A 27174-nucleotide genomic window follows, 5' to 3' on the forward strand; every position below is an offset into this window, starting at 1 on the left:
AACTATGGATTGGCTGAAAAACACAACTGTTCTCAAAAGATAATAAAATCATACAAAATTATGACTTCAAATAATATATTGCATGCAATATATTGAAGAAGACATTGTACATGAATTATGAAACTATTTTAAACATTTGTTCCATTGTACTAGAGAAATACTATTTTCTTTTTTTTTTTTTGAAAGGCTTATTGAACTTGCAATCATAAAATACATGAAAATAGATTTTAAACATTTTAATTAAATTACACTTCTGTAGTTTCAGTCAATATTTACTTTAATTGAGAAGTTCTACTTTGAATCTGAACCTCTCTCTTGCATATCTTTTTTCTAGTCCAGTCTCAGCTGCTTCTTTGACCAATATCCAGAAAAATGTTTTGATTTTCAGATTTGTCATCTTTAGTCGTAACTTTAGAAGGACGGAATATTTGAATAGAAGTATCTTGGTTTTACTAGCTAACTGTGTTTTAATTATTACTGGTATTATGAAAGAGTAAAACATTTTTTTATACCAATAAAGGTACGTAAGTTGGTTCATATCTTATTTTAAGGTTTAATTTAACAAAGAATATTGTTTTGATTTGCTCTCTTATTTAATTCTTTTTTTTTTTCCTGAATTGGGCATAATTTAGGAAAATTGTTATATCCTATTTTAATGCAAGTAACCGTATTTTTACACATGCAATCACTGCATGACAAACAACTTCATGCAAACTACATTTTTAGAAGTTCACGTTAAAAAGAATTTATAAAATAATACAAAGGAACAAAGGCTGATATTCTATCTAAGTATCAAATACCCGCTACATAACGATGTTTATTAAAATGAAAATTATTTGGTCTTCCTGATCAAATGAAAAAAATAATTCTTCTAGACATTTAAGAGCTATCATTAACACTGGGTCAATTTAGGACCACATTTACTATAAAAATCTTTGAAAATAAATCTGAAGACTTTAGCAAAATTTAAGGAAATGACTTCTTACTGCCTGCTACACCATATTCAACATAAAAGTTCGCATGATCTGGTCCCTCATACTCCCAACTGATATTGGCATAGGTCTCAGCGGCAGCTGTTGTAACATTTCTGATCCTTGGATAAAGTGGTTGCACTGAATACACAATAGAAAAACAAAGCAGAATACGAAATTGTGACTTCATACATTAAAAAAAATATTTTAAGAAATTACTGTGTTAATTTAGACCATATACAGGGAATATATAGCACATTCGTCATTGTTTCCATTACTGGAAATTAGTGACTAAAGTAGCATATTTGGTAATTGAATCCTAGGCAGTTACTACACTATGAAATCATAAAGTAAAATCTATGTAGTCTACTGAGCATGCCCTGTACCACAAAAACTACCAAAGTCTTCAAAATACCTAATTGCCAAAATTCTGGAAAATGTTATTTCTATTCATCTAGAAGTAAAACACAGACAGATGGAAAGTGAGAACACCGTCAGGCTAATGGGAAATGGTAGGAGAGAACAGAGTTACGAAGGTGGTACACACCTCCTCTTATGCCATGTGTCACTGAACAGACTGCAAATGCCTCAACTGCAAGTCCTTACAGGATTTCGACTCTATTGCATTGATAATGATAAAAAACGGAAGACAATACCCTTATAGAATGTTGGACGGACAGTGTGCATGACTGGGGAGGTTGCAAAAAGGGTTTCTGAATATCCTTCACCATCAGAGATAGTAGGAAAGAAAAAAATAAAGAGTAAAAACACTTTGCATTGTAAAGTAACATTTAAATAATACATTAAAACCTTACCTGTTAAATGAGTAACACATGCACACTCTAAGTTCATGCAGGATTCAATTAGTTTTACTTGTTAAAATATGCCATAGCTAAGTGATACACATGTATCTGAAAACAAACTGAAGTATGTGTGTACTGACACTTCCAGTTTCACAGAACATTTCTGAAATCAGCTTCATCAACATTATGGATTCACGGCACCTTTAGACATTGAAACATTAGACGTCAGATATTGGAAAGCCAATATCAAAATACTCTGGTGTGAAGGACACAAATCACTGGGATGCAAGAAGCTGTTCATTTTAAGGTACTGTGTCTTACTGCTGACATTCATGTTAGACAATCATACTTTTCACAGATAAGCATAATGCCCACATCTGTGAAAATAAGTGCTTCTCTCATCAGCATCCTGTAATTAGCCACTTCTTTGCTCATACCTTAATTCTTTGTTCTCCAAATATACTTGTCACAAATGGACATATATTTCAGTATTTTTGTTTGCCTAATATTAATGAAAAATAGATTTTAATAGTACTAATAGTGTAACAGAGCAGATACAAAGAGGAGGCTCCTCAAAGTAATGAAATTAGTTTTTAATGAAAATGCCTCACTCTGCCACTGACTTTTCTATCCTGCTGAAAATATCTTATCTGTTAGAAGCAACATCAAAAATACTTCTCAAAGGACCGTGAAACATCAGAGGTAAAAACCTAGTCTCAGTAAAGACAAATGGCAGTATTTTAGTGGCTTCGCCTACGCAGAAAATAAACCAGACAAAAGCCTGTTCTCGAGGCAAGAGGTGCTGCACAGATTTTATCTATGTATTTAAATAGTTTTCTCCTCAAACCAGGATGGCTTTGTTCGTCTTGCTGACTGGAAGAAGCTCCAAATTAGATAAAAAGAGGAAATGGCTTACTTTGGCACAGTAAAATAAATAAATCTGTCTATGAGCCCCTAGCACAGGCTAAATAATATGAGTATCATGTCTAGAAAACTATACTTTCTAAATCTTTTTCAAAATTACCTAAATTATGCAAATTCCATCAATTCTCCTGAAAATGTATTCTCATGATTACAGATTTTCATAATATCAGACTTTTTATCCATCAAATTCTATGCATCAGTTTTTTCTTCTTAACTCTGTTCCAGTAGTACTCATCCAACTCTTCAATCTGTATTAAACTAATTACTCCCGCATTTGATGTCTTTGTAGCTAAGTTGTGCTTACGTATTTTTTATATAATTTCTTTCACCAACCAAAAATAATAAGGAATATATTATTTAAGTAATAAAGAATATATTTATTTCTTGGCTAAAATAATCTGAACAAAATCAAACAGAAAGCACTAGATTTAAAAACAAGCCGTCTAGGTTACTATGTCAACAACGAAACCCCTGAGAAATATCAAAGCGAGAGCTGTCTATGGGAAATCTAGCATGCCATGTAACCATATACACTACGGTAATGCAAGGGGATTAGATTCTGCTTCTCTGTGCCACTTGAAGGTAGCAAGAGGAAAGAATAGCAGGTTCTAAATTTAGAAAGGTGCAGAGTCTGAGATTGCAGAGAGGATATAAAACCTTCCTTCCTCATTTGCACATAGGGACAGATGTTTGTTACAATCAGCATCTAAGCATTTGTTCTCTGTCAAGAAAACAACTGGTTTGTATTCTGAATACAACTTTGTTTTGTTTCATTAAATCATACTTTCTCAAACCCGTATTTTCCTGGATTTTGCCCTTCCACAAAAGATGTCTAATAGGCAGCACAACTGTATTACTGATATTTGTCACCAATGCTAAAGATAGAAGAAACTATTAGTAATAATCTGTTTCAAACCCTTGCAAACAGATGCCACAGAATTACACCTAACTTCTCCCTCCTCATGTCTGAGCACTTGGGATTGAACTTGTGTGAAAGACTCCAGATGACAGATAGCTTCTATAACACTAAGCAAATTCGATAATCACCTTTCCTGGAAAACCTCCATCTTATCTTGTGTTTTGAGGGTATTTTCCATCTCCAATTTCCAGTCTCTGCTCTGATTAAAGACCTGTCTGCTAGATTAAAGACCTGGTATCTGGTAAATGTCTTTCTGTTCATATGATTTTACATAACAATTAAGTTGGCTCTGAAAATTACCTTTATTTCCTTGGTATCTTAGTTTCTAAATCCTCTCAAGTGACTGATTTATGCTTACATTTATCAGATGTACTCTCATCTGATTCTTACCAATAGCTGTTTGTATATTTTTATCCATGTGTACTATTTGGTCAGATTTAAATTCTGTTTTTTTCCCTATTGAATACAGTGCACCAATAAAGTTGTTCAGTAGCATATTTACATTCAAAATTATTATTTTTATAATTCTTCCTCTTTTTCACTACTGCTTGATACAGTTTTCCATCAGGCCTGGAAAGTTTTAGTGAAGTCTGTTAGATGTGCCATATTTGCAACATGAATACACATGTAAGAAGATAAAAGATGGCTGATGTATCCTGAGGTGATGAAAATCTACCATTGAAGTGGTTACATTTAAAGTTTGCCTCCAATCTACCCAGACTCCTGTCTTCTCAGCACACCTCTAATTATAATTAACCTCTTAGTTCTTCAATATGATTCCCAGCACAATTTCACAAATGCAAAATGTGTAGCTGTCAGCTAGCAGAAACTCTCAGCATGTGCAACACCAATTGGTAAAAAGGAGGGGCAGAAAACTTTGTCTCAGGGAGCAGGAGTTCTCAGTGGCAGAGCACTGTGCCCTCTTGATCTGTAACCACGCACGGTGCTGTGTAGCAGTGCTGACAAAAGCATCGTTCTAAAACTGATGGGAATGGATTGCTAATAAGTCACAGTTTTCATACAGATTGACTCCTATTCAGCTACCTCCAGTAAATTAAGCTCTTTTATTCACACAAAATTTAGCTGGCACTTCTGAGTATGGTTTCATTCATGTAGCAAGATATGGAATAAAAGCATTTGCCAATTGTTGAGAATGAGGCCTAGGCTCAAAGCAAAATTTTCCTTTCTTTTCAAATTAATTCCAGTGCTTTTTTAGTGGAGTTTTTTGTAGAGCTGTATTTAATCTTCCAGCCTTTCAGGAACATAGTTCCTCCAAATAACACAGTTTCACTGGGGCTGCAGATTCAATAGAATTTAATAAGACATGACATGAGGTATGAACGGATTTTAACAACAGAATAGGTACTTTCTCTCACAATTTAATTCAGCAGAACAATAAATTAAATAATCCCCAAAGTGACTAAACTTCAGCAATCTTCATGGGATTGACCTGATCTCCAGGAATTAATGGCAGGTGTGTGACAAGCACACATTCAAAGACTGGTGTCAAGTGGAAAAAAAAAAAAAAAAAAAAAAAACAACCAAAACCAAAGCAATGTATCATAGACAATTAGTTAAAATGCATATATAAAGAGAAAAATAAATTCAAAGGAAAAAAACCCACACCCACACACAAGAAAAGATGAAGGAAAAAGGTAATAGATTCTGCCAGAGCCTGTAAGACACAGAGAAGAGTTTTGCTTTTGTTTCCTTTTTAACCTACAATTTTTACAGTATGAAATTCAAGCCTTAATATAACAGTAGGAGTTAATTCCATTTCTGGCAGTGAGAGACAGGCATTAGTCACTTCTAAGGTTATTTAGGCCATTGCAAGAGCATTCCTGTAGTGCAAGAAATACAGAAGACGAAGAAATGCAAGAAATCCTTTCACTCATAAGCATTTAGCAGGGCATGGATTTTGTGTGATATCTATGAAGCAAAAGGTATTTGCAGGAAATTTTGCATTGCAATAACCATCGTACTCCTCTAGTCTAGCATGCAAAGCATCAACAATGTTCCCAGTTGACTTAAAAGAGAACAGTGGTTCTGCGTAGCAGACTGTACTGAAAGAATCACATAGATGTATCACGGAAAATTCCACAGGGAGAGTGGCTGAAGGAGCAGTACAAAAATACTTTAATCAATTTGAAAAGAAAAAGCAGCTTTAACTCGTTAGAAAAAAATGCAGAGACATCATGTGAAAAGATTGAAAGAGGAAGGGAAAACAGATGGTGGGCAGGGAAAATGATTTAAAGAACAGCACTTTGTACAGAACAAAGAAAACTGAGATGATCTGATCTTCTATGAAGAGACCAGAGATGTGAACTCAGCTGAGAATGATTTCTAGCCTAGTGAAGAGCTACATACTGGAGATTCAGTCAGAAAAAAAGAATCGTTTCAATCCCAGAGGCTAGACTACTTGCTTTTCTCCCTTGCAACAAATGTATTTCTGTCAATAATACTTGAGATGTGAAGGTCACACAAAAAGGGCAGACCAGACTGAGTACCACACTGTTAGGAAGCACTAGGTTCAATTAAAGGTAACTGTGATCTCACAACCTTATTTTAATTGCACTTCAGGACTGCCAGTTAGCAGTGTCTGCATGCATGCAGACTACTTTCAAATAAAAATGTTGACTAAATCAAAAAGAAACTGAAAAGCGAAACAAGAAGGCTTGTGAAATGAGACTGACATGTTATGCCATGACTCCCTTCACTTCAGCTTACAACGAACACAGTAACGAGCCCCTGTGGCTGTTTATTATAATCAGCAGTTTCCATTTCTACCACTGGTCAAATTCTCTTCTGTTCCTGTGCAACTCCAGAGGTCCCTTCCAACCCCTACCATTCTGTGATTCTGTGATTCCTTCCTCTATAGACCAATTATTTAAAACTTCTCACGGAAAAGGGTAGAAAAGACTTGACTCCAGTGATCACCTGAGTAACTTTCCAGCTGCTACTATAATTATTTTATATGTAAGCATGTTCTTATTCCAAACTTCTCTCACACCTCTCTTATCTCATGCCTGTCATTAGTTTTCAGTACATAAATGGCAATATCAATGCATACTGCTTATCTGAGTATAAAACATTATATTTTACATATGCAGTCTTCAGACACATTTAGAATACAGGTTGCTCAGAAGAAAAACAATTATTTTTTCTTTGTAGTGCCATAACTGATCAAATTTAAGTCATTCATAACATCATAGTATTAGAAAGGAAAACAGATAGTGCAAATCAAATAGTAGTTTTGACTATAACAGGACAGCTTGCCCATCTAGTAAAATAAGGTCTCATGATTTACTCATGTGGGCATGTGAGAGAATGACATGGATCTCTGTGAAGATTCCCTTAGAGAAAAAAACACCTCAATTCTTGTAATTTGACAAGATCCATTGCATTTCTGCTATTTGATGTGACTGTTTGTCTAAAGAACTTTTTTATTAGGATGGTGCCCATATTACAGGGAAGACAATAATTTCTTCCCTATATTGCCCCCTATTTGAATAGAGCTTCTAAGTTCTATCCAAACTACAGAAAAAAAATATTCCCTTATCTAAAGCCCTTAGCCTTGACTTCGTATTTCATGTTTTCATCTAAAAATTGTTGTTTTATCTTATGGGAAAAATGCACAAAACTTGCTTCTCTACTTACTAGTCTAAATTATACTGGATATCTTTACTTAACACCAGTACAGTCATTATAATCAGATAAACTCAGTTGGGATAAATATTAAAAGTCTCAAGTGCAGCAGTACGGAGACAGTGGTTACTTTCACGGTTTTTAAAGTAATAAAAGAAAACGAAGGGCCCATGCCTGTCTAAAAAGATGGCAAAAAACACATGGTGCCAAGAGACAGGGAATGTATTCTAGAACTACAACAGGAATGTTGAGACATTCTAAGATCCTTTCTGCACTTTAACATATAGTTTTACTGAGAAGTGAAGTATGTCCCAAGTTGCACAACTCGCCCAGGTTTAGAAGATTTGAATTGCTCCAGGACCTTGTGTTTAATGTTTCTGACTGGCTGAGCTGCAGGTCTTCAGGGGCAGCTAGCCAGCAGAAAACACCAAGTACAGAAATTTCAGTGCAATTTCGACTGGCTGAATCTGAGACTTATTGTCTTAACTTCCAAGATGAATGTGCTCAAATTGAAAGAGAAAGCATAATTACATTTTTCTGGTAAGTTCTGCCCTTCAAAATGAAAAACCGAGATGTTTTTGATAGATCACAAAAAAGTGGAGGATTTAAAAATTTCACCTTCTCCCTGGTTTGGCTTTGGGTCCACATTAGTAAGAACTATATATATGTATAGGCCCTCCTGCACTTAACGGAGGAGTAAAAATTCATTGCTGGGTACAGCTTGTTCTTGAGTGGGCTGAGTATTTCTGTCTTCCAAATCCACCCACTCATGAGACCAAATAATTTGGTACTCAATCTTGATAATATGATCCTCCTTTTCCTTCCTCATGGTCCCTGATCAGAAACGAAACAGTTAATCACATTAATGTAAGTAACCACTGAGAACATTCATCTCAGACCTGCAGCAACTCAGATATCCTAACAGATGTCATGGCTTGAGTTCCATCCTGTTTGCAGTTCCAAACTTTTCTTTGCAATTGTAAGAGCTAGATGCTACAGGAATATGTGAAAACTTTGAAACCATAAACGGCATGGAACCAAACGAAGACATCTGCTTAGTTTTCAGAGAATCTGAGATGACAGCTCTGAAATGCGAGCTGCTCCAGCTGATCTTACAAATAAGATGCTTTCTGCTAGCCACAGACTGTGATACAGCTATAATTAGAGCTCAGTTTCACACTGAGAATCCACTTTTCCTTGCATGAGCTTTTATAGTCAGCTATAAATAATGAGAACTTAATTTACATTTCTGCTGTTAATGTCCAGGATTACAAGCCAATTTGATTGTTCCAATCTGTACTGATTTCTCAGCCACCACTAGACTAAAAAACAGTAAGACAGATTTGTCATTAAAATAGATCCACAACTCCATACACTTACCAGAAATGCATCTGACATTAGAATACACTTATATATACATATATAAATATATATTATATATGCACAAATGCCTGCATACATACATATAGAGAGAGTCTGATTTATACTAAACTGAGCGAATGAAGTTCTTTTTGATAGCTATTCTCATTCAAAACACCTGATCATCACGTGGAAAGAAAATACATGTAAAACAATTTATGCTGTCTCTTCCAAGTTTGTAAAAAATGTTGGGTATTTCATGATTTGTGATGTTTATGGTCTGAGAATCTGAAGCATAGATGTTCATTAGTGTTAATGATACCTCTGTGACAAAATGACACACATGTATAGAGACACCTTTCTGACTTAGAGCTACCTAAGAGTCCTCAGGACAGTCTTCGCTTCTGACAGTGAAGGTATCAAAATTAATAAAACCTATGTGCAAAAATGTGATGAACACCTTGTTTGACAGAACAACTGCATTATAAAGAATTAAATATTACTGAATTCAAGAATAAGGATGATAATAGGCTCCACTCACTGAAATATCCTCAAGCACTCACTCACAAGGTCTGTGAACCTAAGACAGCAGGAAGCCATTTGCCTGTATATTCAATCTGATACTCAAATGGAGAAGTATACACAGGGTATTGTCAGTCATCTGTCTCCTATGCACAGTTGGCTTGCAAATGAAATAAATGTGATCAAATGGGTAGCAATAATCAGCAGTGAGAACAAGAACACACCTACTTTTTTAAAACAAAAAATGCACATGGCACAGGCAGTAAAAAAAATCTCCTTTACAAAAGTGCTGGTTTTTCTACTCCAGCTAATCACTGCTAGTGCACCTGGATCCTGAATATTTATGACAGTGACATACATCTGTTAAATGTTCAAAAATAATTAGACTTTGCTGAAGCAAAGCTAATGAATTCCCCTGGAACTCTGTGGCAAAATAAACAGATGAAAGGTATTAATAAGCATTCTGGATTCCTTAAAAAAAAAAAAAAAACAAAACCCAAACAAGAAACTAAAACAAAACAACAAAACCAAAAAATGTTTTCTTCTAGCACTGATTATTACATTGTGGAGTCCAAGGTTTTCTGTCCTTACCACTGCAATTTCCCCATTTGCAACACTGCAAAATCCACACATTAACAAATCATGCAGTTTCATTTTACCTTTGCCTGCACCTACAGCAGGACGGAGAATACCAGCTTTAATGGAGGAAAACAAGAATAGGAACACTATATAATTAGATACAACACCAAAGGGAACATACATATATAATTTCATTATAAACCAGAAAAGCATGCAGACTAGATAAAGTGTATTAATTCAAATAAATTAGAAACAATCCACTTATGCTGAACACCGACAGACTATTACAAGACAAAAATTAGTATACATGCATTTACAAAATTTTATGGCTCATGCTTGTTAAGATTCATGATTTAAAATAAATTTAGTTCATATGCAATCTTAATACACTATTAGAGAAACTGCATTGCATTCCAACTCATCTACGGCAACTCCAATAAACTATTATTTTATAAGCATAAAAATACATGAAAAGATGATATCAAAATAGACTTTTAGTATTAAGATGCACAAAATCATAAAAGACTTTCCCCCAAAATTTCCCCTTTGCTTCAAATTTACTCTTTATTTACTATTAAATAAATAACATCTTCCACAAAAGAACTGCCAAAATCAGAGATCTAGAATGGCTATAAACATTAAAAAACAATAGTGACACAATTGAACAATATACTTAAGAGTTTTTAAACATTATACAATGTCACTGGTTATTTGGGGCCATAGATGACAAATTTATTTCTGAAGGTTTTTTGAAGTTACAATTTTTGCCAGCTCTGTGAAAAAAAGTTTAGACCTCACAGAAGCTGTTGCATACATCAAAAGAGAAACCATTTCCTCTAGCCATAAAGCTGCATCATTTCAGTATTGCTCTCTGTGACCAAAGCAGGCCAATGAAGCAGAACAGGTGAATGGAGGAAGACCACTTAAAACATAAGGTTACATGAAACTTTAAAGCCCAGGAAAGCCAAAGTCTTAGAACTTGTAGGTTTCTATCAAAAGGAGGGGCTTTACACATCTTTTGGGGCTTCCACTGCAGCACAAAACCTTTGCACATCTTTTCTTAAAAACTATTTATAATCTTTTATTAGTGTATAATACAGTTAAGAAAGCTCTAGAAAAAAAATACAAGGGGCTATTTATTTAATGGAAGGAAATAGTAGCAATATTTTTAATAAAATTTGTAGTGGTTTTTAAACTCAGTGGGTTTTCTTTATACATACCCATCTTACCTTCATCCATAATTGTTACTGCTTCCTCAGTTATCTGAGTTCCTGATCCAACTGAAGTTTGTGCGTTAAAGTAAAACTTGTACCGTGTGCTGTAATTTAAATTTTTTAACACCAAGCTGCTCTCGTTAGCAGGAATTCTTATCTCTACCAGGGGACCCAATTCATGTGTGTTGTTAACTGTTGTTACAAAGGAAAAAAAAAAAGAGCAAGTTAGAAAAATTGCCTACATTATCATTGTGTTAAAACAGGCTTTTTTGTTAACATTTGTTTTGTTTGTCTGCTGCATTGTTCATTTCAGGTTATACGAATGATAATCTACACTTTCAAAAGAAAGTCACCGTTGTGTAAAGAGGATCTATGTGAGGGGACAAAATTCAAAGGGGGACACAAAACACCTATCACTTTTTTAAGTTCAAGTTCCATTCTTGTAAATATTTGAATCCAAGGCAACTGAGTCCACATCAAATCACCTGAACTTACACACATTTGAAACGCTAATAATTAAAAAATTCTGAAACTCTAAAGTAGCTGCCTCATAATAAATTCAGTATGCTTAGGGAAAAAAAAAACAAAACTGAAGTGATTTGTATCTAATGCCAAGGAACAATGGAAGTTGGCAAGTGGAAGAAAAGAAACTTCCTTAATCTGTTCCATGCACATGAAATTGTTAAATTTCCAGTGTCACTGCTGACAAATTTCTGGGAAAGTAAGCAGTGGCATGAGGATTCTAAGGAAATGATGTATAGCTCTGGTATGAGTAAATGGCACATTTATGAAGTATTCATTTTAAAATTAAAATACCATGAAAACTTGAAGAAACGAACAATATAATTTTATGTATTTTGATCTGCTTCCAATGATATTTTATCTGCAGTTAGAATATAGAATTTGTAAGTGGTAATATATTGTTTCTAACTTGGCTGTCAGTTATATGTAGGACTTCACCTCCATTTTTCTGTGAAGCCCAGTTTGAAGAAATAAAAGTAACGGAAAAATGCTAACCTTGCTCTTGGGCAAGGGAAGTTTTCCAAATAGAGTCATCTATAGTGTCAAAACACATTAATGTATTTTAAACCTGACATCCAGAATGCAATCATATCTTTTGTACATTATAAATTTAACATATTTTTTTCTTAATAAGTGGATTTCTATTTGGTAGACATATTGTCTAAGTTAGAGTTACATATTCATAATTAACTTACTTGGCTGAAACTTCAGTGTATATGATATCAAAACACCATTTGGATGGGTAGGTGAACCCCACTCCAGAGTCAGAGAGTCCAATGTTGGGTTAGTAATCTTCAAAAAGGAGGGTGAGCTAGGAACTTTTAAGAAGAATATAGAGTAAATACAAAGTAGATTAACTTAAAACAGCTCATGAATTTTTAATTCTTAAGAATATTACTGTATTGAGCCAGATTATTATTTTATGATGTCCAAGATGCAAATTCAACAACTACACCCTTAGTGTTCTATTTCTGAATATACCATATTTAATTTTATTCTCTAGCTTTCTCATTTCATACCTCCTTCAGGGGTCTTAAATACTTTATCTGGGCTTGCTGGTCCTTCTCCTTTACCATTAACAACTCTAACATTCAGCTTGTAAGAACTATAGGGCTCCAGCCCTGGCAACATTCCAAAAGTCTTGTTTCCCCTGAAAGTCAAGATGTTTTTTTCTACATGCCGCCTACTCCTTCTGGATAGACTCTGCACTTTCCAGTAGTAAACCTAAAGACAAAAGAAAATCTACAGTGAGTGTTTAGGTGTTCTGATTTTACAAACTCTAAGCTTTTCCATGAATATCCATGAATTATAGGTAGGAATAACTGCAATTTTTATAAGCTCATGTGAGACATAGCATAGAGCTTTCCTGCTCCAGAAACAGACCTTGTCCAGAAACAGTCATGTCTACATAGCTGGGTGAAGACCATCACCTGCCAGTTCTGCGGGCTAGTTTGACACAAGTTTTGGTTTGGAAGTGTGTTAATATATGATGGTTCTCACGTTAGCAAGTCCATCTGAGAGGCAGGACTCATTCATACCATCGATTCTTTCAGTAAGGTATCTACACAGCTTACAAAGCAGACTTAGACTTTGCCACCTTGTCATGTTACACACCTGACCATGCTATTCCCTGTGATATGGAAGCCAAGTAGATATTTTTAAATGGGAAAGAAACCAAAAGATCTGTCTGGGCTGCAAAACCCAGTTTCAAAGTTACGGTCATAGAATGATCTCCTCCTAGGGACAGGAAGACTATTTGTCCATTTATGTGACAATTAGATCAGACCATAAACCTGATTCTGGTGTCCATTTTGCTGATCGAGTTTCTAAGAAACCATGAATGAGCCTCAGAGGTAATTACCTTGACTGCACTCTCTTTATTACACAGTCTCTCTACCATGATATAGAATCACAGAATGGTTTGGGTTGGAAGGGACCTCAAAGATCATCTAGTTCCCACCCTTCTGCCATGGGCAGAGACACCTTCTACTACACCAGGTTGCTCAAAGCCCCATCCAACCTAGCCTTGAACACTGCCAGGGAGGGGGCAGCCACAGCTTCTCTGGGCAACCTGTGCCAGTGCCTCACCACCCTCACAGCGAAGAACTTCTTCCTAATACCCAATCTAAATGTACCTCTTTCAGTTTAAAGCCATGGTATCTGGAAAGATATTAACAGTTGCCCCTACAAAGACCTGTGTTACTCTTAGGACCGTCACCATCAAATAAATCATTGTTCATTTTTCACAGCATAATTTTCATGCATGTATGATCACACAGTAAAACTGATGAAGCAATGTAAATGGGTAAAACACCTCTTTAATTAAGGAAGCTGAGATTTCACATATGAATTCAAAAAAGAGAACTGTTAAGACTTACAAAGCCCAACTAGATAGCTTATAAAGCAGTGTTACACTAACACTAGCTTTCTATTGCTAACACAATACCATTTCACTGTAATCACTGTTACATGCCGCTGTGTTTTACGGGGCTTGAGTTAATGTTTTTCAACACTGCCAGCTGTCATCCTGTAGCTCTCATCCTACAAACTAGCGCTGAAAGCCATTTACAAGTTAACAAAAGATTGAAGTAGTGGTACTATTAGTATTGAAACTCATAAGGTATAGCGCATGATATTTTAAGAATTGTTACCCAGTAACATTTCACAAAGCACATTATTATTGTTGGGTCATCACTTGTCACTAGCCATGCTGAAATTAAAAGAGAGCTTTAATAAGCTGGGTTTGATAAAAAGTAATTTGGATGTGAAATATCACAGTAAAAGAGACCATATCACATTTTTCATATACTGCATTGAATAACCACTGAATTCGTAACAGTAACAGGAAAAAAAATGGCAGCAGTAACAGTGAAAGGAATTCTTTTTAGGCCTGAAATGCTTTATAGTACTACAGTATATTGAGTAATAGCTAGATTAACACAAGAGCAAATATGAGTGATGTGCTGTAGACTGCTGCTAGTTAGACGTCTTCCTGCTTTGTTCATACATTTGTCTTCATGACATGACTCTTCAGAGAATCATCCTTCTCTCTATTAAGATATGTGTCCCTAATGCAACACTGCATTATTCAAGGATATACCATTGCCACATTTGTCATAACCATAACAGCAAAAATGGTCAGTGGCGAGGTTTGTTGTCAATCCTGTGGTCTTGAGCTTGTTTTATTTATAATTATTGACTAACTTTATTTAGCTTCAGTTTTGCTTAGCTTTATGTTATTAGGTGGTTCTCCTCCTCACAGAAAAAAAAATCATACTGTATACAGAGAAAGAGTAACGCACTGAACAGAAGTAATCATGGCAGGACTAACCCCTTAGACCTACTGGAGAGGAAAGTATGCAACCTATTAGTAAATACAGGACAGAAAATAACCCTCAGAAACTCCAAGTTTGAGGAAAAAGAAATCTCCATCTAAACCTGAGATGATGACAACTCACTGTAACTGTGCCTTCGAAGGGTAAGAACAGCTGATGTAGGGGCAGATGTTTGTGCCTATGGATTTTTTGGCATTATTAATGATCTTTAACAGCAATTTGGTGATTTGGATTATGAGCATTAGCACTGCTGTGAGTTGATTAATAACAAGCATCAACTTCACTAAATTCTAACTCTTAATCCTCACATAATGGATGTTTTCTTTTTGTTGCACATTTCTGTGTTAAATACCAGGTGGACTGTCATCTAACAGATAAACATTTGACAGACTAACAAATCCTGTTTCTCAGCCGAGCTTATTATCTAAGGCAAAGTGCCACATAACTGCAAATACTTATACTAGCTCATACAGAACTAGCTTAAGTCTGTCTGGATGGTGGTATTTTGCGCCAGGTAAGTGATATCCACATACCAGGAACTCACATTCATGTGGAAACCAGCTGTAATGCACTGAAGTTCAGTTTCAATGATCTTGAATGCTAGTCCTCCATTTCGTAGGTATGATATATATTTATTCTCATCCAAATATTCTCTACTTTTTTTCATTTTTCAAATATTCCTTTTTCCTCATTTCATTTAAACAGAAGTAGTTCAAACTAGTCTGTTTCAGGCTGTATAACTAGTCTGTTTTGTTAGAACACATTTATCAGTATACTTGCAGAGGAGCAAGTACATTTTCAAGTTTCATGGGAAGTTAGTATATCCTGTCATTCCACTCCACAACCAGTCTACCATACTCACACAGTTTCCACCCCTGAGTTTCTTCTCATGGGCTTCTAGTGCAACCCCTGTAGCAACTTTTGCCATCAGATTTTCTCTGTCCTCCAAGGACTCCGGTTCCCCGAGTTTCTAACCTTGAAGTCCTTCTGTCTCCCATTCTCTAATTGCAGTCTTTTGTCTCCAACACAGCCTTCTCACTTATTATCAAAGCCAGCACATCATCTTACACTAAGCTTCCTTCAATTATATGTACAGTCCGAAGCTTTTGACATTTCCTGTCTCCTTAAATTGAGCTTTTAAACTGAACTTTTTCCTGGCCTCCAAAAAGACACAGCACCCAGCATAAGGTAGCAAGTGGCCAGTTACTCAGAATTAAAGATGTCATTAATCATATTATGGCAGAAGACAAGTAATCTTAGCATTAGATCTAGAAAAGACTCCTAGAGAAACTATTTCTCTTCCTCCTCTAGATATGTATAGAACATGTGCAACCTTAATGGCAAGCACATCCCAATTTTTTTCAAGGACAATGTCAGAGGAGGCTAGGGCTACAAGGCTGGAACACTGGTGAACTTTAAATGAACTACATCAACGCTGTTGCTCTTGTCAGCAAAGTTTGTGAGCTCGCTGAAAAGCAAGAGTCCTCTTACATGTCAGTTACTTCAATCTGGACACAATCTCATATAGGAAGAGTGATCTACTTCAACAAATGAAAAACAGAATGCTTTTGACTGTACTTACTTTGTACCCTTGAAGGTGTCCTCGGACAGTTTTTAGTGGAACTGTGTCCCAATGCACCTTGGCTAATGTGCTGTTAATAACATGAACCTGCACATTGCCTGGAGCAACCATTGGCACTGTGTGGAAAGGATGTAACAAGTACCTAGTTAGAATGAGAAACCACACAAACATACTTTTGCAGAATGAGTCTTTGCATTGTACTCAAGGAGCAGGTTAAAATGCTCCTATGTTAAAAAGCTGACCTCAGGATTAATACTACAGAGTATTATGAAGGCTTATTATCTCCAAATTACTTCATTTCAATTAAAAAAATAACTACTATCCCCTTTTTCCAATATTTTAGGATTTTAAATACCCATTTAGCTTACACGTTTAGTTGCTTTTAATTAGTACAATTGAGTCAAACTACAAAACTTACAGTCTTCCCCTGAATGTCCAATCACCTCTGATGGCTCTGGTGCATATCCCAGGTCATTTAAAGCTTGTACTTTTATTTCATAGGGAACAAAAGTTGGTGTACCAGACACAATATATTTAGATACATTTGCAACTATAACAGATGTCCATTCATCATCAACATCTTTCTGACGCCAGCTGACTTTGTACTGAAGCCCTGGTCCATTTGACTGAAAACCTTTTAAAGACTGAAATGAAAAGAAACATTTTTTAAATATTCTGAAGCATTTGAAAAATCCAAAGTCACAAAGGAAATACACTGATTATTCCTTAGAATTTTACTGAAAATTTACCACTGTGTTGTGTGACAGAGGAGCACTGCTGAAATTTCCAAGCTATGCAATTTAGCTTTTACAGGGAGTAATTTCAATTGCTTTTCATTCATTAGTAAAAATCACATTGAATGGTGATCCTGGGTAATTCTCATGCAACCGTATATTGTGATTTCTGTATATATATTTTGTTTTCCAATATTTCTTAAGTGGAAGAGGGAAAAACAGACTTACACCAACTGTCTAAAAGCAGTGTTGCCTGGACAATGTTTCTTGCCTAGGATGAGAAATTGGTTTTACATGGCTCTCTTTGAGCTCCTGTCACGATGGTAAGTGCATGATAGAGATCAACTTTTCCACAAAGGTTTTTTAGGGCAAGAGTGCACAAAAATTTAGTTTATCACAAAAGTTGAGGGTAGAATTAGGATTCACATTAGATTTAATTCTAAAAATAAGACTCTATTGAGATAAACATCAATTTACATATTTAAGCTTTCCTAAATAGGCAGCAAAACAGCCTGTATTACCAAATTAATGGCTTATCTTGAGAAACCACTCAGGGAAAACACAGTAGCTTAATTTTTTTTTTTTTTTTCATTCATAATACATGCAGCTTTTCCCTGAAAATGAAGACAGGAGAATATCTGGATGTTACTCTTTTTCAAGAATCTGCAAGCAATGGACTGGGTATTCTCACAGCGTGTTCACAGTTAGATCATTATTATTTCTCAAAAAAAAATGCTACTCACAGACCTGAAAACAAACAAATGAAACCTCGAAAAAACAAACTTACCTCCCATGTTATTACCAAATTATCAGGTTCTGAGCCTGTCCCTTGTACATTAGAAGGATTTTCATCAGGGTCTAAAAATAAAATATTTACACATGACCAAGAATGACTGCTGTTTGCATTCCAAGCAAATTCAATGCCATTCATAGTATAAATCAATCACTGGTAGGTGGGAATTGTTATTTACTTGCAGATTTTGTCAGGTACTGCTCAGATGGTTCACTTGGCTGACTTCTGCCAATCTCATTGACAGCTATCACACGGAATGAGTAGTTGACGTACGGAGACAACTTCAACTGTACTGTTGTCTGAGTTCCAGGAACTTCCGTCTGGTAATGCCATACCCCTGGTTCATGCAGCCCATCTTCATATTCAATCACAAAGTCTGTAAATAGAAATTGAATCCAACTTTATGTCAAAACCTCCAACACTCTCCTAGATCAGTGTAGGCATTTCTGAATGAGCTGATCAGAAGGGAGTGATCCAACCAACATTTTTAAAGATCAAGTACATTGAAATATAAGTACATAAACCAGAATACAGATCTATAATGCGGATCTCAAAAGTACTGCCTAGGTAGAAATACAATAGAAACGCTCTTACTTTTATTATTTGGTATTCTCACTAATGCAGCTTCCTGTCAGGTAACACATTATTACAAGAGCCCTCTCTCAGGTACCAGATTTTAACATAACAGGAACCCTTGAACTATCACAGCAAGAAAGTGGGACAAGACTGGAATTTTGATATAAAAGTAGTATTTGGCTGACAAATATATTGGTCTTACTTATATCAAGCTAAGAGTAAGTACTACATGTACAATATTAATAATCTTTCAGTATTCCATTTTTCCCAGTGAAACTGACTTAGTGAAGAACTATTTAAAGTCAAGAACCAATACTTGAAGAAGGTTTTTGAGAGCACTTTTCAGAATCTTCAAATTAAGTCAAGGAACGTTCAGAAGCTAAATTTCTTGAGAGTTCTGTGTGAAGATTACTACGATGATTACTGTTAAGACCCTACAGAGTATATAACCTCATGGATAAATCAGTTTGTAGAACTCCAAAAAGAAAATCATATGCATTATCAAAGACAAAAGGACATTTTTTTTTTCAGCTGTGAAACAGCCAAAAAAGCTTCCTGCTCTTAGGCATGAGATAAAAATTCTGAAACACTAAGGAGGCATTGTTAGGCTACAGTAAATAAATGGGAGAAGAACGCATTTATATTCCATGGAACTTTAAGTTTAGATATAAGAAATTTACACAAGAATCAAATGTTTGTGTGTTGTGTAACAAAAATTTTCCCCTATCTCACGTGTAGGTGGGGACAAGAAGCCAGAATACAACTCAGAATACATCCTGTTTGCACTACTAAAGAAATTCTGAGGGGCAGCTAGAAATTGCTTTTAGAAGAATACTTACAGTACCACATGGAAATAATGCACAACAGTTTGAGAAGCCAAGATGTTCAAGAAGTAAAAATAGATAAGTAGTACTATTCATACCCTTCTGGACTTAAAGCTTGCAGATTTCATCCTGTCCTGAGTAGTAAGAAAGAGGGAGAACTGGCCCCGAATTACTGCCTGAGTTATAGCTGGTGTTGTGTGCTCACAGATAAAGGTCTTGGGATGGGATTTTTTCTGGACCAAAGTCTTTGTTCAAAAGGATATTGCATCCTAAACAAAAAAAGCACCCGCAAAGATTTCACTACTGCTTTCTGCTTCCCTAGTAACTAGCATTCTGCCTGCAAACCTAGTAGAACAATTTAAAGAAGACTTCAAGGAAAAAAATTCTGTTTGAGCTTTCAGAGAGATTCTAGCATGTCAAACACACTACTTGTGTAAAGGGATCACTCATAATGAAGTGCTGTCCTTGAGTCTTGATTTGCACTTTGAAGTGATAGCATCAGCAGCAGCAATAACAGGCTTACTTATGAACCAAATGCCTTATGTTGCAGGCTCTCAGAGGTCCATGCAGCAATATAAATTGTATCATAATTAAAACCAGCATCATTTAGTCAAAAGAGTTCAATTTCCAGTATCAGAGTACATGCAATATCTTGCTTCTAGAAAAACTCTGACACGAGCCAGCACCACCTAGTATCACTTGTTTTGAAACAGTGTGATCTCATTCCTACAGAAAGGCAAGACTTGTGTCTTCTAGTCTGGAAAAAAATGAAAATACTTACAGAAGAGTGTATTAATAAGCCGTAACTTAAAGACAATTCAACCATTTACATTAAACTTCTTTATGTTTTATTTTAAAAAGTGTGTTACTAGTTGATATACGTTAGACAAGTCCGAAAGTGTAAAACTTCGGCAAACCTCTTGGTGTTTCACTAAAATGCAATCAAAGTCTTTGATATGTTCTGGAATTTGTGAAATTCTGTTTTTACAAACCCCCCTTTCAGATGCCTGATCATTATGGTTAGTTCAGTGTTGATACTGATCAACATCAGACTGTGGAGAGAACCACTCTATAAGACAGCCTAACCCATTCATTCCAAATACAATGTGCACACCAGTTTTGGTAACTTGTGGCAGTTACTAACTAAAAATACACTGCATAAATAATTAAATAATTACATTAAGTTGCTCATAATGAAAAGTTGCCCCAACAAATCTTTCTGATCCTATTATTTTTTTGGAAAACAAACAGTAATATCCTTCTTCCTTCCTCCTAAATTCCCCCTCCATCCGCTCTGCTCAATATAAGCAAGAGTATCTTTCACCATGTTCTACTGAGAGGAAAAATAGCATTCAAGATCAATCTCCTGTCTCAAAAAGTTTATAGATTTCTTTTTTCTGTCTTACAGAATCACAGAATCACAGAAAGGTAGAGGTTGGAACGGACCTCTGGAGATCATCTAGTCCAATCCCCCTGCTAAAGCAGGTTCACCAAGAGCAGGTTACACAGGACTGTGTCCAGGCAGTTTTGAGTATCTCCAGGGACGGAGACTCCACAGCCTCCCTGGGTAGCCTGTTCCAGTGCTCTGCCACCGTCAAAGTCAAGAAGTTTTATCCTCATGGTGAGGTGGAACTTCCTGTGCTCCAGTTTGTGCCTGTTGCCCCTTGTCCTGTCACTGGGCACCACTGAAAAGAGCCTGGCCCCATCCCCTTGACACCCACCCCTTACATATTTATAAGTGTTGATAAGGTCCCCTCTCAGTCTTTTCTTCTCCAAGCTAAACAGACCCAGGTCTCTCGGCCTTTCCTCATAAGAGAGATGCTCCAGCCCCCTAATCATCTTAGTAGTCCTCTGCTGGACTCTCTCCAGTAGTTCCCTGTCCCTCTTGAACTGGGGAGCTCAGAACTGGACACAGTACTCCAGAGGTGGCCTCACCAGGGCAGAGTAGAGGGGGAGGAGGACCTCCCGCGACCTGCTGGACACACTCTTCTTAATGCACGCCAGGACACCATTGGCCTTCTTGGCCACAAGGGCACTTAAGGGCACATGCTTACAGACATGCTTTAGTCCTTCAACTGTCTGGAACAGAAAAAACCATAAAAACCATCTGCCTTATATTTTCATGAAGAATAAGCTGCTGTATCAGTAGTGATGGATAATCTGTGAAGATACTGGTACAGATGCTATTTCAAATTCATGGGAATTACAAAACAGTTAATACAAGATGTTAGTAGCTCTCTCCTTCAGACGCATACAACTAGTGAACAAACCTATTCTCTACATATTCATAAGACTGGACCTTGTCAGACATAGCTCATACCAGTATCAACTTCTATGTTAACTAGTACAGGGTTTTGGATCAAAAGCCGAGCTCTTTAGGGCAGTAAATAAGTCTTTCTGCTTGGCTGGACAGTAAAGGACTTTCAGTGAATTTTTGTTATATAAATAAATGGCTACTGTAGTGAATTAATTTACCATTCTTCCATGTGGCACACAAAATTTATCTCTGAACTCTTTGTAATCTGAGCACAGTTAACGTAGTGCTGCTAATGTACTGCAATATATACAAACAAACATACTTGTAATGGGACTGTTATTTTCATCTCCTGGTATCCATGACAGTTCAACACTTCTTTCTAGCTGACCCGTCAATTCCAAGTCAAAGGGTGGATTTGGCCGAGCTGTAAATCAAATGAACACAAAGTAAATAACCACAGTAGAATATGTAGTTTCATCTTCAAAAAAATCCTTACATTCCAACCAAAAGAATTCCACAAATACAGCAGGGCAGATCTACTCACTTACATAAGCATGGTTTAATGACCATTAGCATGCAGTTGTTACAAAACAGAGATAAAATGGAGAACTGATGTATCTGGAAACTTCTATACATTAAAGAGAATCTATATTTGATTTTATCTACGTCTGATTGAACTGTGATATAAAAATGTAATGAGATGCAAAGAATTATTAAATCCATGTTTAGTTTATCTTTGAATGATAATGGGTGGTTATCTATTGTAACTAGAAATATTTAATAAAATATGGAAAGTAAAGAAGCATTCACATCAAAGAAGCTTTTCTAGACTCACTATAAATATTTTGCATGTGAATTCAAAACAAATATAGTTCAAATAGAAACTAACTGCAAGTTACTAAGTAATTTATTTTTTGCTGTACTTTTAGAAAATCCTGAAATACCATGCAAGCTGTTAATATACACCTTTATAATGTATAAAGATGTAATTGTCCATTCCAAATTGCTGAAAATAATTAATTATATGATTTGTTACACAAAAATCAAGAGTAATAAGTAGGGTCATTTAAGAATACAAAAGCATTTTCACTGAATGTGATAGGATGTACATAAAAGTGCTTAAGACGGTCATACTTAAAGTATTTTAGGCATATCATATTGCATTTTAAAACCAAATGGAAAAAAAATGCTACCAAATTAAAGACTGCATATTGTCAAATTGAAGACTGTACCTGACAGATTTTTTTGGGGGGGAATTTCAGCTTTACTTTTAAAATCCTTATTAGCAATTTCAATCATAAACAAAACTGGTCAATATGGTCCTATCTTTTTTATGAGTGAAGTAAAATGAAGACAAACTATGAAATAAAGTACACTAGGCCTACAAAGCTGTCATGAAAAGCAATGTAAAAGGATACCATAATTTCGTTGGTGCATGTTCTTTGATAGTGAATTAGCTTTCAACAAACAGTTCGATTTACCTTTTACCCTTTTCATTTACTATATAACTAAGTTGCATTACAGTGTTCTCTATGAGAAAAAAATATCACACTGTAACCAACTTTAATTAAAAGAATTTACCTCTGAAAATCATTTATTCCCTAAAATACAAAGCAGCCTGCACTATAAAATTCCAAAGTCCAGTACTCCGGTAATGAAGCAGTTGGTAAAATGGGAAGAAACCACACACACACACACAAACACAGGAAAAAGGGAAAAAAAGATGTTGCACTTTGCAATAGGCAAATGAAAAATATATCTGGAAGATGATGTACAAAGAGAACTTCATATTAGTTTACCGTAAATGATAGCTGGAGTTGGGGGAGCAGCTGAAAAGAACATTAATATAAAGGATTTAATCAGTTAGTAGCCAAAGAAACAGAATATTGTAGGCAGTTAAAGACTATAATTATTAGAGACAAAGAAAAGTTAACTTATTAAGAATAAATGTTTGATTTTAAATAATACATTGGTAATTTTTCACTGAGAAGATATAATTTTTGAATATTTTATCCCTTTTTTAATATGGACAGACCAAGAAAATAAATAAAGTAAGTAAACTTATAAAAAGTTTTAAATAAATACTAGACATTTGGTGTATGTCATTCCTGGATAGGCATAAGATCACAACACAGTTTTAAAACACAAGTACACTTGACTTTGAATGTCAGCTTGAGCTCAGGTAAGAATCATTCAGGACATCTACTCAAACCTTTCTTACAAATTGGGAGCAGGGGCAAAGTAATATATTCTACAACAACCTGCAATCATAGAAATGTAACAGGGAGAACTAAATTAAAAAGAAAATCCTTGAAAAGTTATACAACCAAGCATGTTTAGTCTTTCTGAAGCATAAATTAGCTGCAAAAGAGATTCCTGAGATAACATATTTACATTCAAATACTCCGCAATACATAACATACTGTGTTAGCCCAGATGTGATCCAAACAAAAACCTATACACCATGAAACTGAATGTGTCCTTTAGCTACTGGACCCTTTTGTAAGTAGCTGATTCAAAGGCTTTAGGGTAAGACTGTATTTTTAAAAAACTGAAATGCATTTACAAATAGGTGACGTTTCCTTTGTTCTGTCCTAGAAACCAAAACTACGTTTGTGCTTTTCATTTTAAATCTAATGCTGTTTTCATACGTAACAGTAATTAAACACAGTTCTGCTATCATAAATTTTGAGAGTATTCTTACCAACAACAGTAAGCACAGCACTTGCTGAAACACTGTCCAGAGTAGTATTAACTATGCAAGTGTATGTTCCATCATCTTTATCAGTTACATTCATAATGGTCAAGTTGTCTTTACCAACTAGAAACCTGTAAATACAATAGATTCAGCCACTGATTTTTCAATAACTGGTACTGTTATAAGAAACTTGCATAAGACATTACCAAATCCCATATAGTTGTGTTTTTCAGCAAACACCTAGACAGCAATGTAAGCTATGGGACTATGACAGCCTTTTCTACATTGCTCTTGACCATCTTCCCACAGTAATGTCTGTCCTCATGTGCTTTCATTTCCAAATATACTCAAACGAATTTTAATTATCTGTGATCTACAGCAAAATAGTCATCCATTGTCTGTTTGGCTTCTTATGCCAATTATCTTCCCCTTACAATTGATATACATGGGCAATGTGCACAATTAAAATTTTTTACATCTCATTTTATTTTGAATTCTGTCTTAGTATTTTCACCATACTAGGTTAAGTCCTTTAGTCACTAAATATGGGACAGTGACGACATTTATCAGTCTCCTTTGGAAAATGTCAATAGGTCAATATGTTCCTTTCAGACATCAGGGAAAGGAACAGACAAAAGAAACTAGAAAATTAAAAATAAAGGAAAATTATTTTGTCCATACCTTTCATCATCTGGCAGTTCATCACTGTCCTTCAACCACACAACTGTCGGTAATAAGGTAGAATCATGTTTTATTATACACTCAAATGAAACTTGGCCATATCTCTGAATCACTTTGTATTCTGGCTGTTTAATTATCATTGTTGGATCTGAAATTTAAAATAACTGTTAGACACTTCTAAAGTCTGAAACTCTTATTAACCTGTTATAAAAGAATGATTCATGTCTTACCTTTAACTTCCAATTGCACTTCATTTTGTATCTTTCCTAATTCATTCCTTGCTACACATGTGTATGTACCAGTACTATCCTTTTGAGCCACCGGAATTTCCAAGGTGCCATTATCATGGAAAACATATTCATTTCCACGCAAGATGCTACCTTTCACTCCCTTAAACCTTTATATAAAAAGTAATATAATTATCCAACATCACAGTCAAATTCTGTTGTATTTTATTATCACAAAATGCAAACTTGGGACTGCCACATTAGAAAATACAGACAGAATCACATGAGGAAATTTAGGCTTGACTCTAACTAGGGATAACTTAACTGTTGTATCATTAAGTATACGTAATAGTGTATAAGCATATTGTAATCAGCATATATTTAAAAATACACTATTTTAATATTGTAAATAGAGTAAAAATAGTTTTAAAGCTTTAAATGTTTGTTTCCATAGATATAACAGCCTCTTTTTTACACAACTTAAGCATGACAACTATAGCTTACCATTCAATTTCAGGCTTAGGTGAACCAAAATAAGCACAGTCTAGCAATGCAGGACTATCTGCGATAACTTGATACAGTTTATTAGCAGGAGTTAGAATTCTTGGTGGCTCAGCTGAAAAGACAAAGATATCTGGATATAGATACACAGACACAAATACAAAATACTAAGACATCAAGAATGGCCTAAAGAATTATATGTTAACATCCTTCTCCAAAGCGATTTCTGGTCTCAGTCTAGGTCCAAATATGTTCTACTGCCAGCAGCCTGAGGAAATGTTAATGTAGGAGAACTATCTTGTGAAAAATGAATGCTTCTTCCCTGTTTACAAGTAATAGGGATGGGCACCAAAGGCAGTGAGTTCAATTGGAAAATTAAAATCAGGATATACTTCAAGAGAAACTCCTGGGAACAGACCGAACGACATAACTCTGAACAAACCAGCAGGCGGAAAGAAGCTAAGATGTATTTTTGGTGAAACACCTACATTTTCTTCCATTCAAAAGACAGTGTCTCTCAATGAAAAGATCTGCCAGTTCCTGCAGGAGAGCCTTTACAGGCCATTTTGCCTAGGATTTTGCTACTAGCTTTGTTAAATTCAGTGAGAAGAATTAGAGAGGCCACACACAAATGTCTTGTAACTAGAAACACATTCTTGGGAGGCCTTCAGAACAAATGCATAATCATATCCCCTTGCAATAGCAATTTAGAGACCATCTATTTAACTGATCCAAAACATCCACAATCAATGACAGTGTACTGGAACATACTGATTTAATGAATATTAATTCCTGACTTATTTGTTACGCTTCCATTTGCTTGATTTACATAAACAAACAAAAAAACCAGACAAAATTTCTTCCAAGTTTTCTCCAGCTTTCACAACTATCCTTCTTACTTCGGAATACTGGAAGTGAAATTCAGGAATATCCTATAAAAACAAGGTATGTATACCTTTGCCTTTTGCAGGGCTCAGGAAACATGTCCATCCCCACTGAAGACCTCAAGCAAGGCTTGAGCATGCAATCCGTGTAGTATCAGGAGATGACTGAATACCCAAGAAAAATGAAAAATATAAAGCCTGTTTCTTACCCAGAACATTCACAAATGCGTTTGCTAGCAAGTATCCAAATTCATTAGAAGCATTGCACTGATAGACAGCACTTGACCTTTCTTGCACATGTGAGAAAATAATGGTATCACCGTCTACCTTTCTGCTAGGATCTTCCGGGGCAACTGTTGGTACAAAGAAAAAAAAATTAATTGCTTTTCCTACACTGCTGTTGGATGATGTGTTTCATACTCCTGAAAAGAAGAAACAATTTGAAAGACCAATATGCCCTTTCTTCTATTTTCCTGGGTGACTATTCACTGGTTAACATACGAATTTGAATATGATTAAGGAAGTTCTTCCAGTTCTACAAATACTTAACTCAGGATGGTAGAGTTCCCATTTTGGAGGTTTTTTTTTCTTTGTTTTTCAAAGAACTGAAGCTGAGATCATATT

The 27174-nt window shown here is 35.5% G+C and overlaps 1 protein-coding gene across 35 annotated transcripts in view; it reads right to left on the minus strand.

Moving 5' to 3' along the window:
* NRCAM (neuronal cell adhesion molecule) overlaps positions 1-27174 on the minus strand; it is a 71938-nt gene that overhangs the window by 18505 nt on the left and 26259 nt on the right. For 6 of the 35 annotated variants that reach the window (XM_086472731.1, XM_009949015.2, XM_086472610.1 and 3 more), the window contains 13 exons: positions 26760-26903; positions 25670-25781; positions 25169-25335; positions 24939-25086; positions 24264-24388; positions 21882-21983; positions 18081-18278; positions 17897-17967; positions 16794-17019; positions 16376-16491; positions 12478-12682; positions 12154-12276; positions 10952-11128 (listed from right to left, as the gene is read on the minus strand). In XM_086472731.1, coding sequence (XP_086328857.1) covers positions 10952-11128; positions 12154-12276; positions 12478-12682; positions 16376-16491; positions 16794-17019; positions 17897-17967; positions 18081-18278; positions 21882-21983; positions 24264-24388; positions 24939-25086; positions 25169-25335; positions 25670-25781; positions 26760-26903 — 1914 coding nt within the window. Of the gene's footprint in view, positions 1-986; positions 1113-1627; positions 1694-9802; positions 9839-10942; positions 11129-12153; positions 12277-12477; positions 12683-16375; positions 16492-16793; positions 17020-17896; positions 17968-18080; positions 18279-21881; positions 21984-23358; positions 23389-24263; positions 24389-24938; positions 25087-25168; positions 25336-25669; positions 25782-26759; positions 26904-27174 lie in introns of all 35 variants that reach the window. The other 29 variants (XM_009949014.2, XM_086472595.1, XM_086472645.1 and 26 more) reach the window with 14 other exon arrangements.

The sequence above is a fragment of the Leptosomus discolor genome, chromosome 1 (genome assembly GCF_034619465.1).
Source record: "Leptosomus discolor isolate bLepDis1 chromosome 1, bLepDis1.hap2, whole genome shotgun sequence".
NCBI classification, from domain to species: Eukaryota; Metazoa; Chordata; class Aves; order Leptosomiformes; family Leptosomidae; genus Leptosomus; species Leptosomus discolor.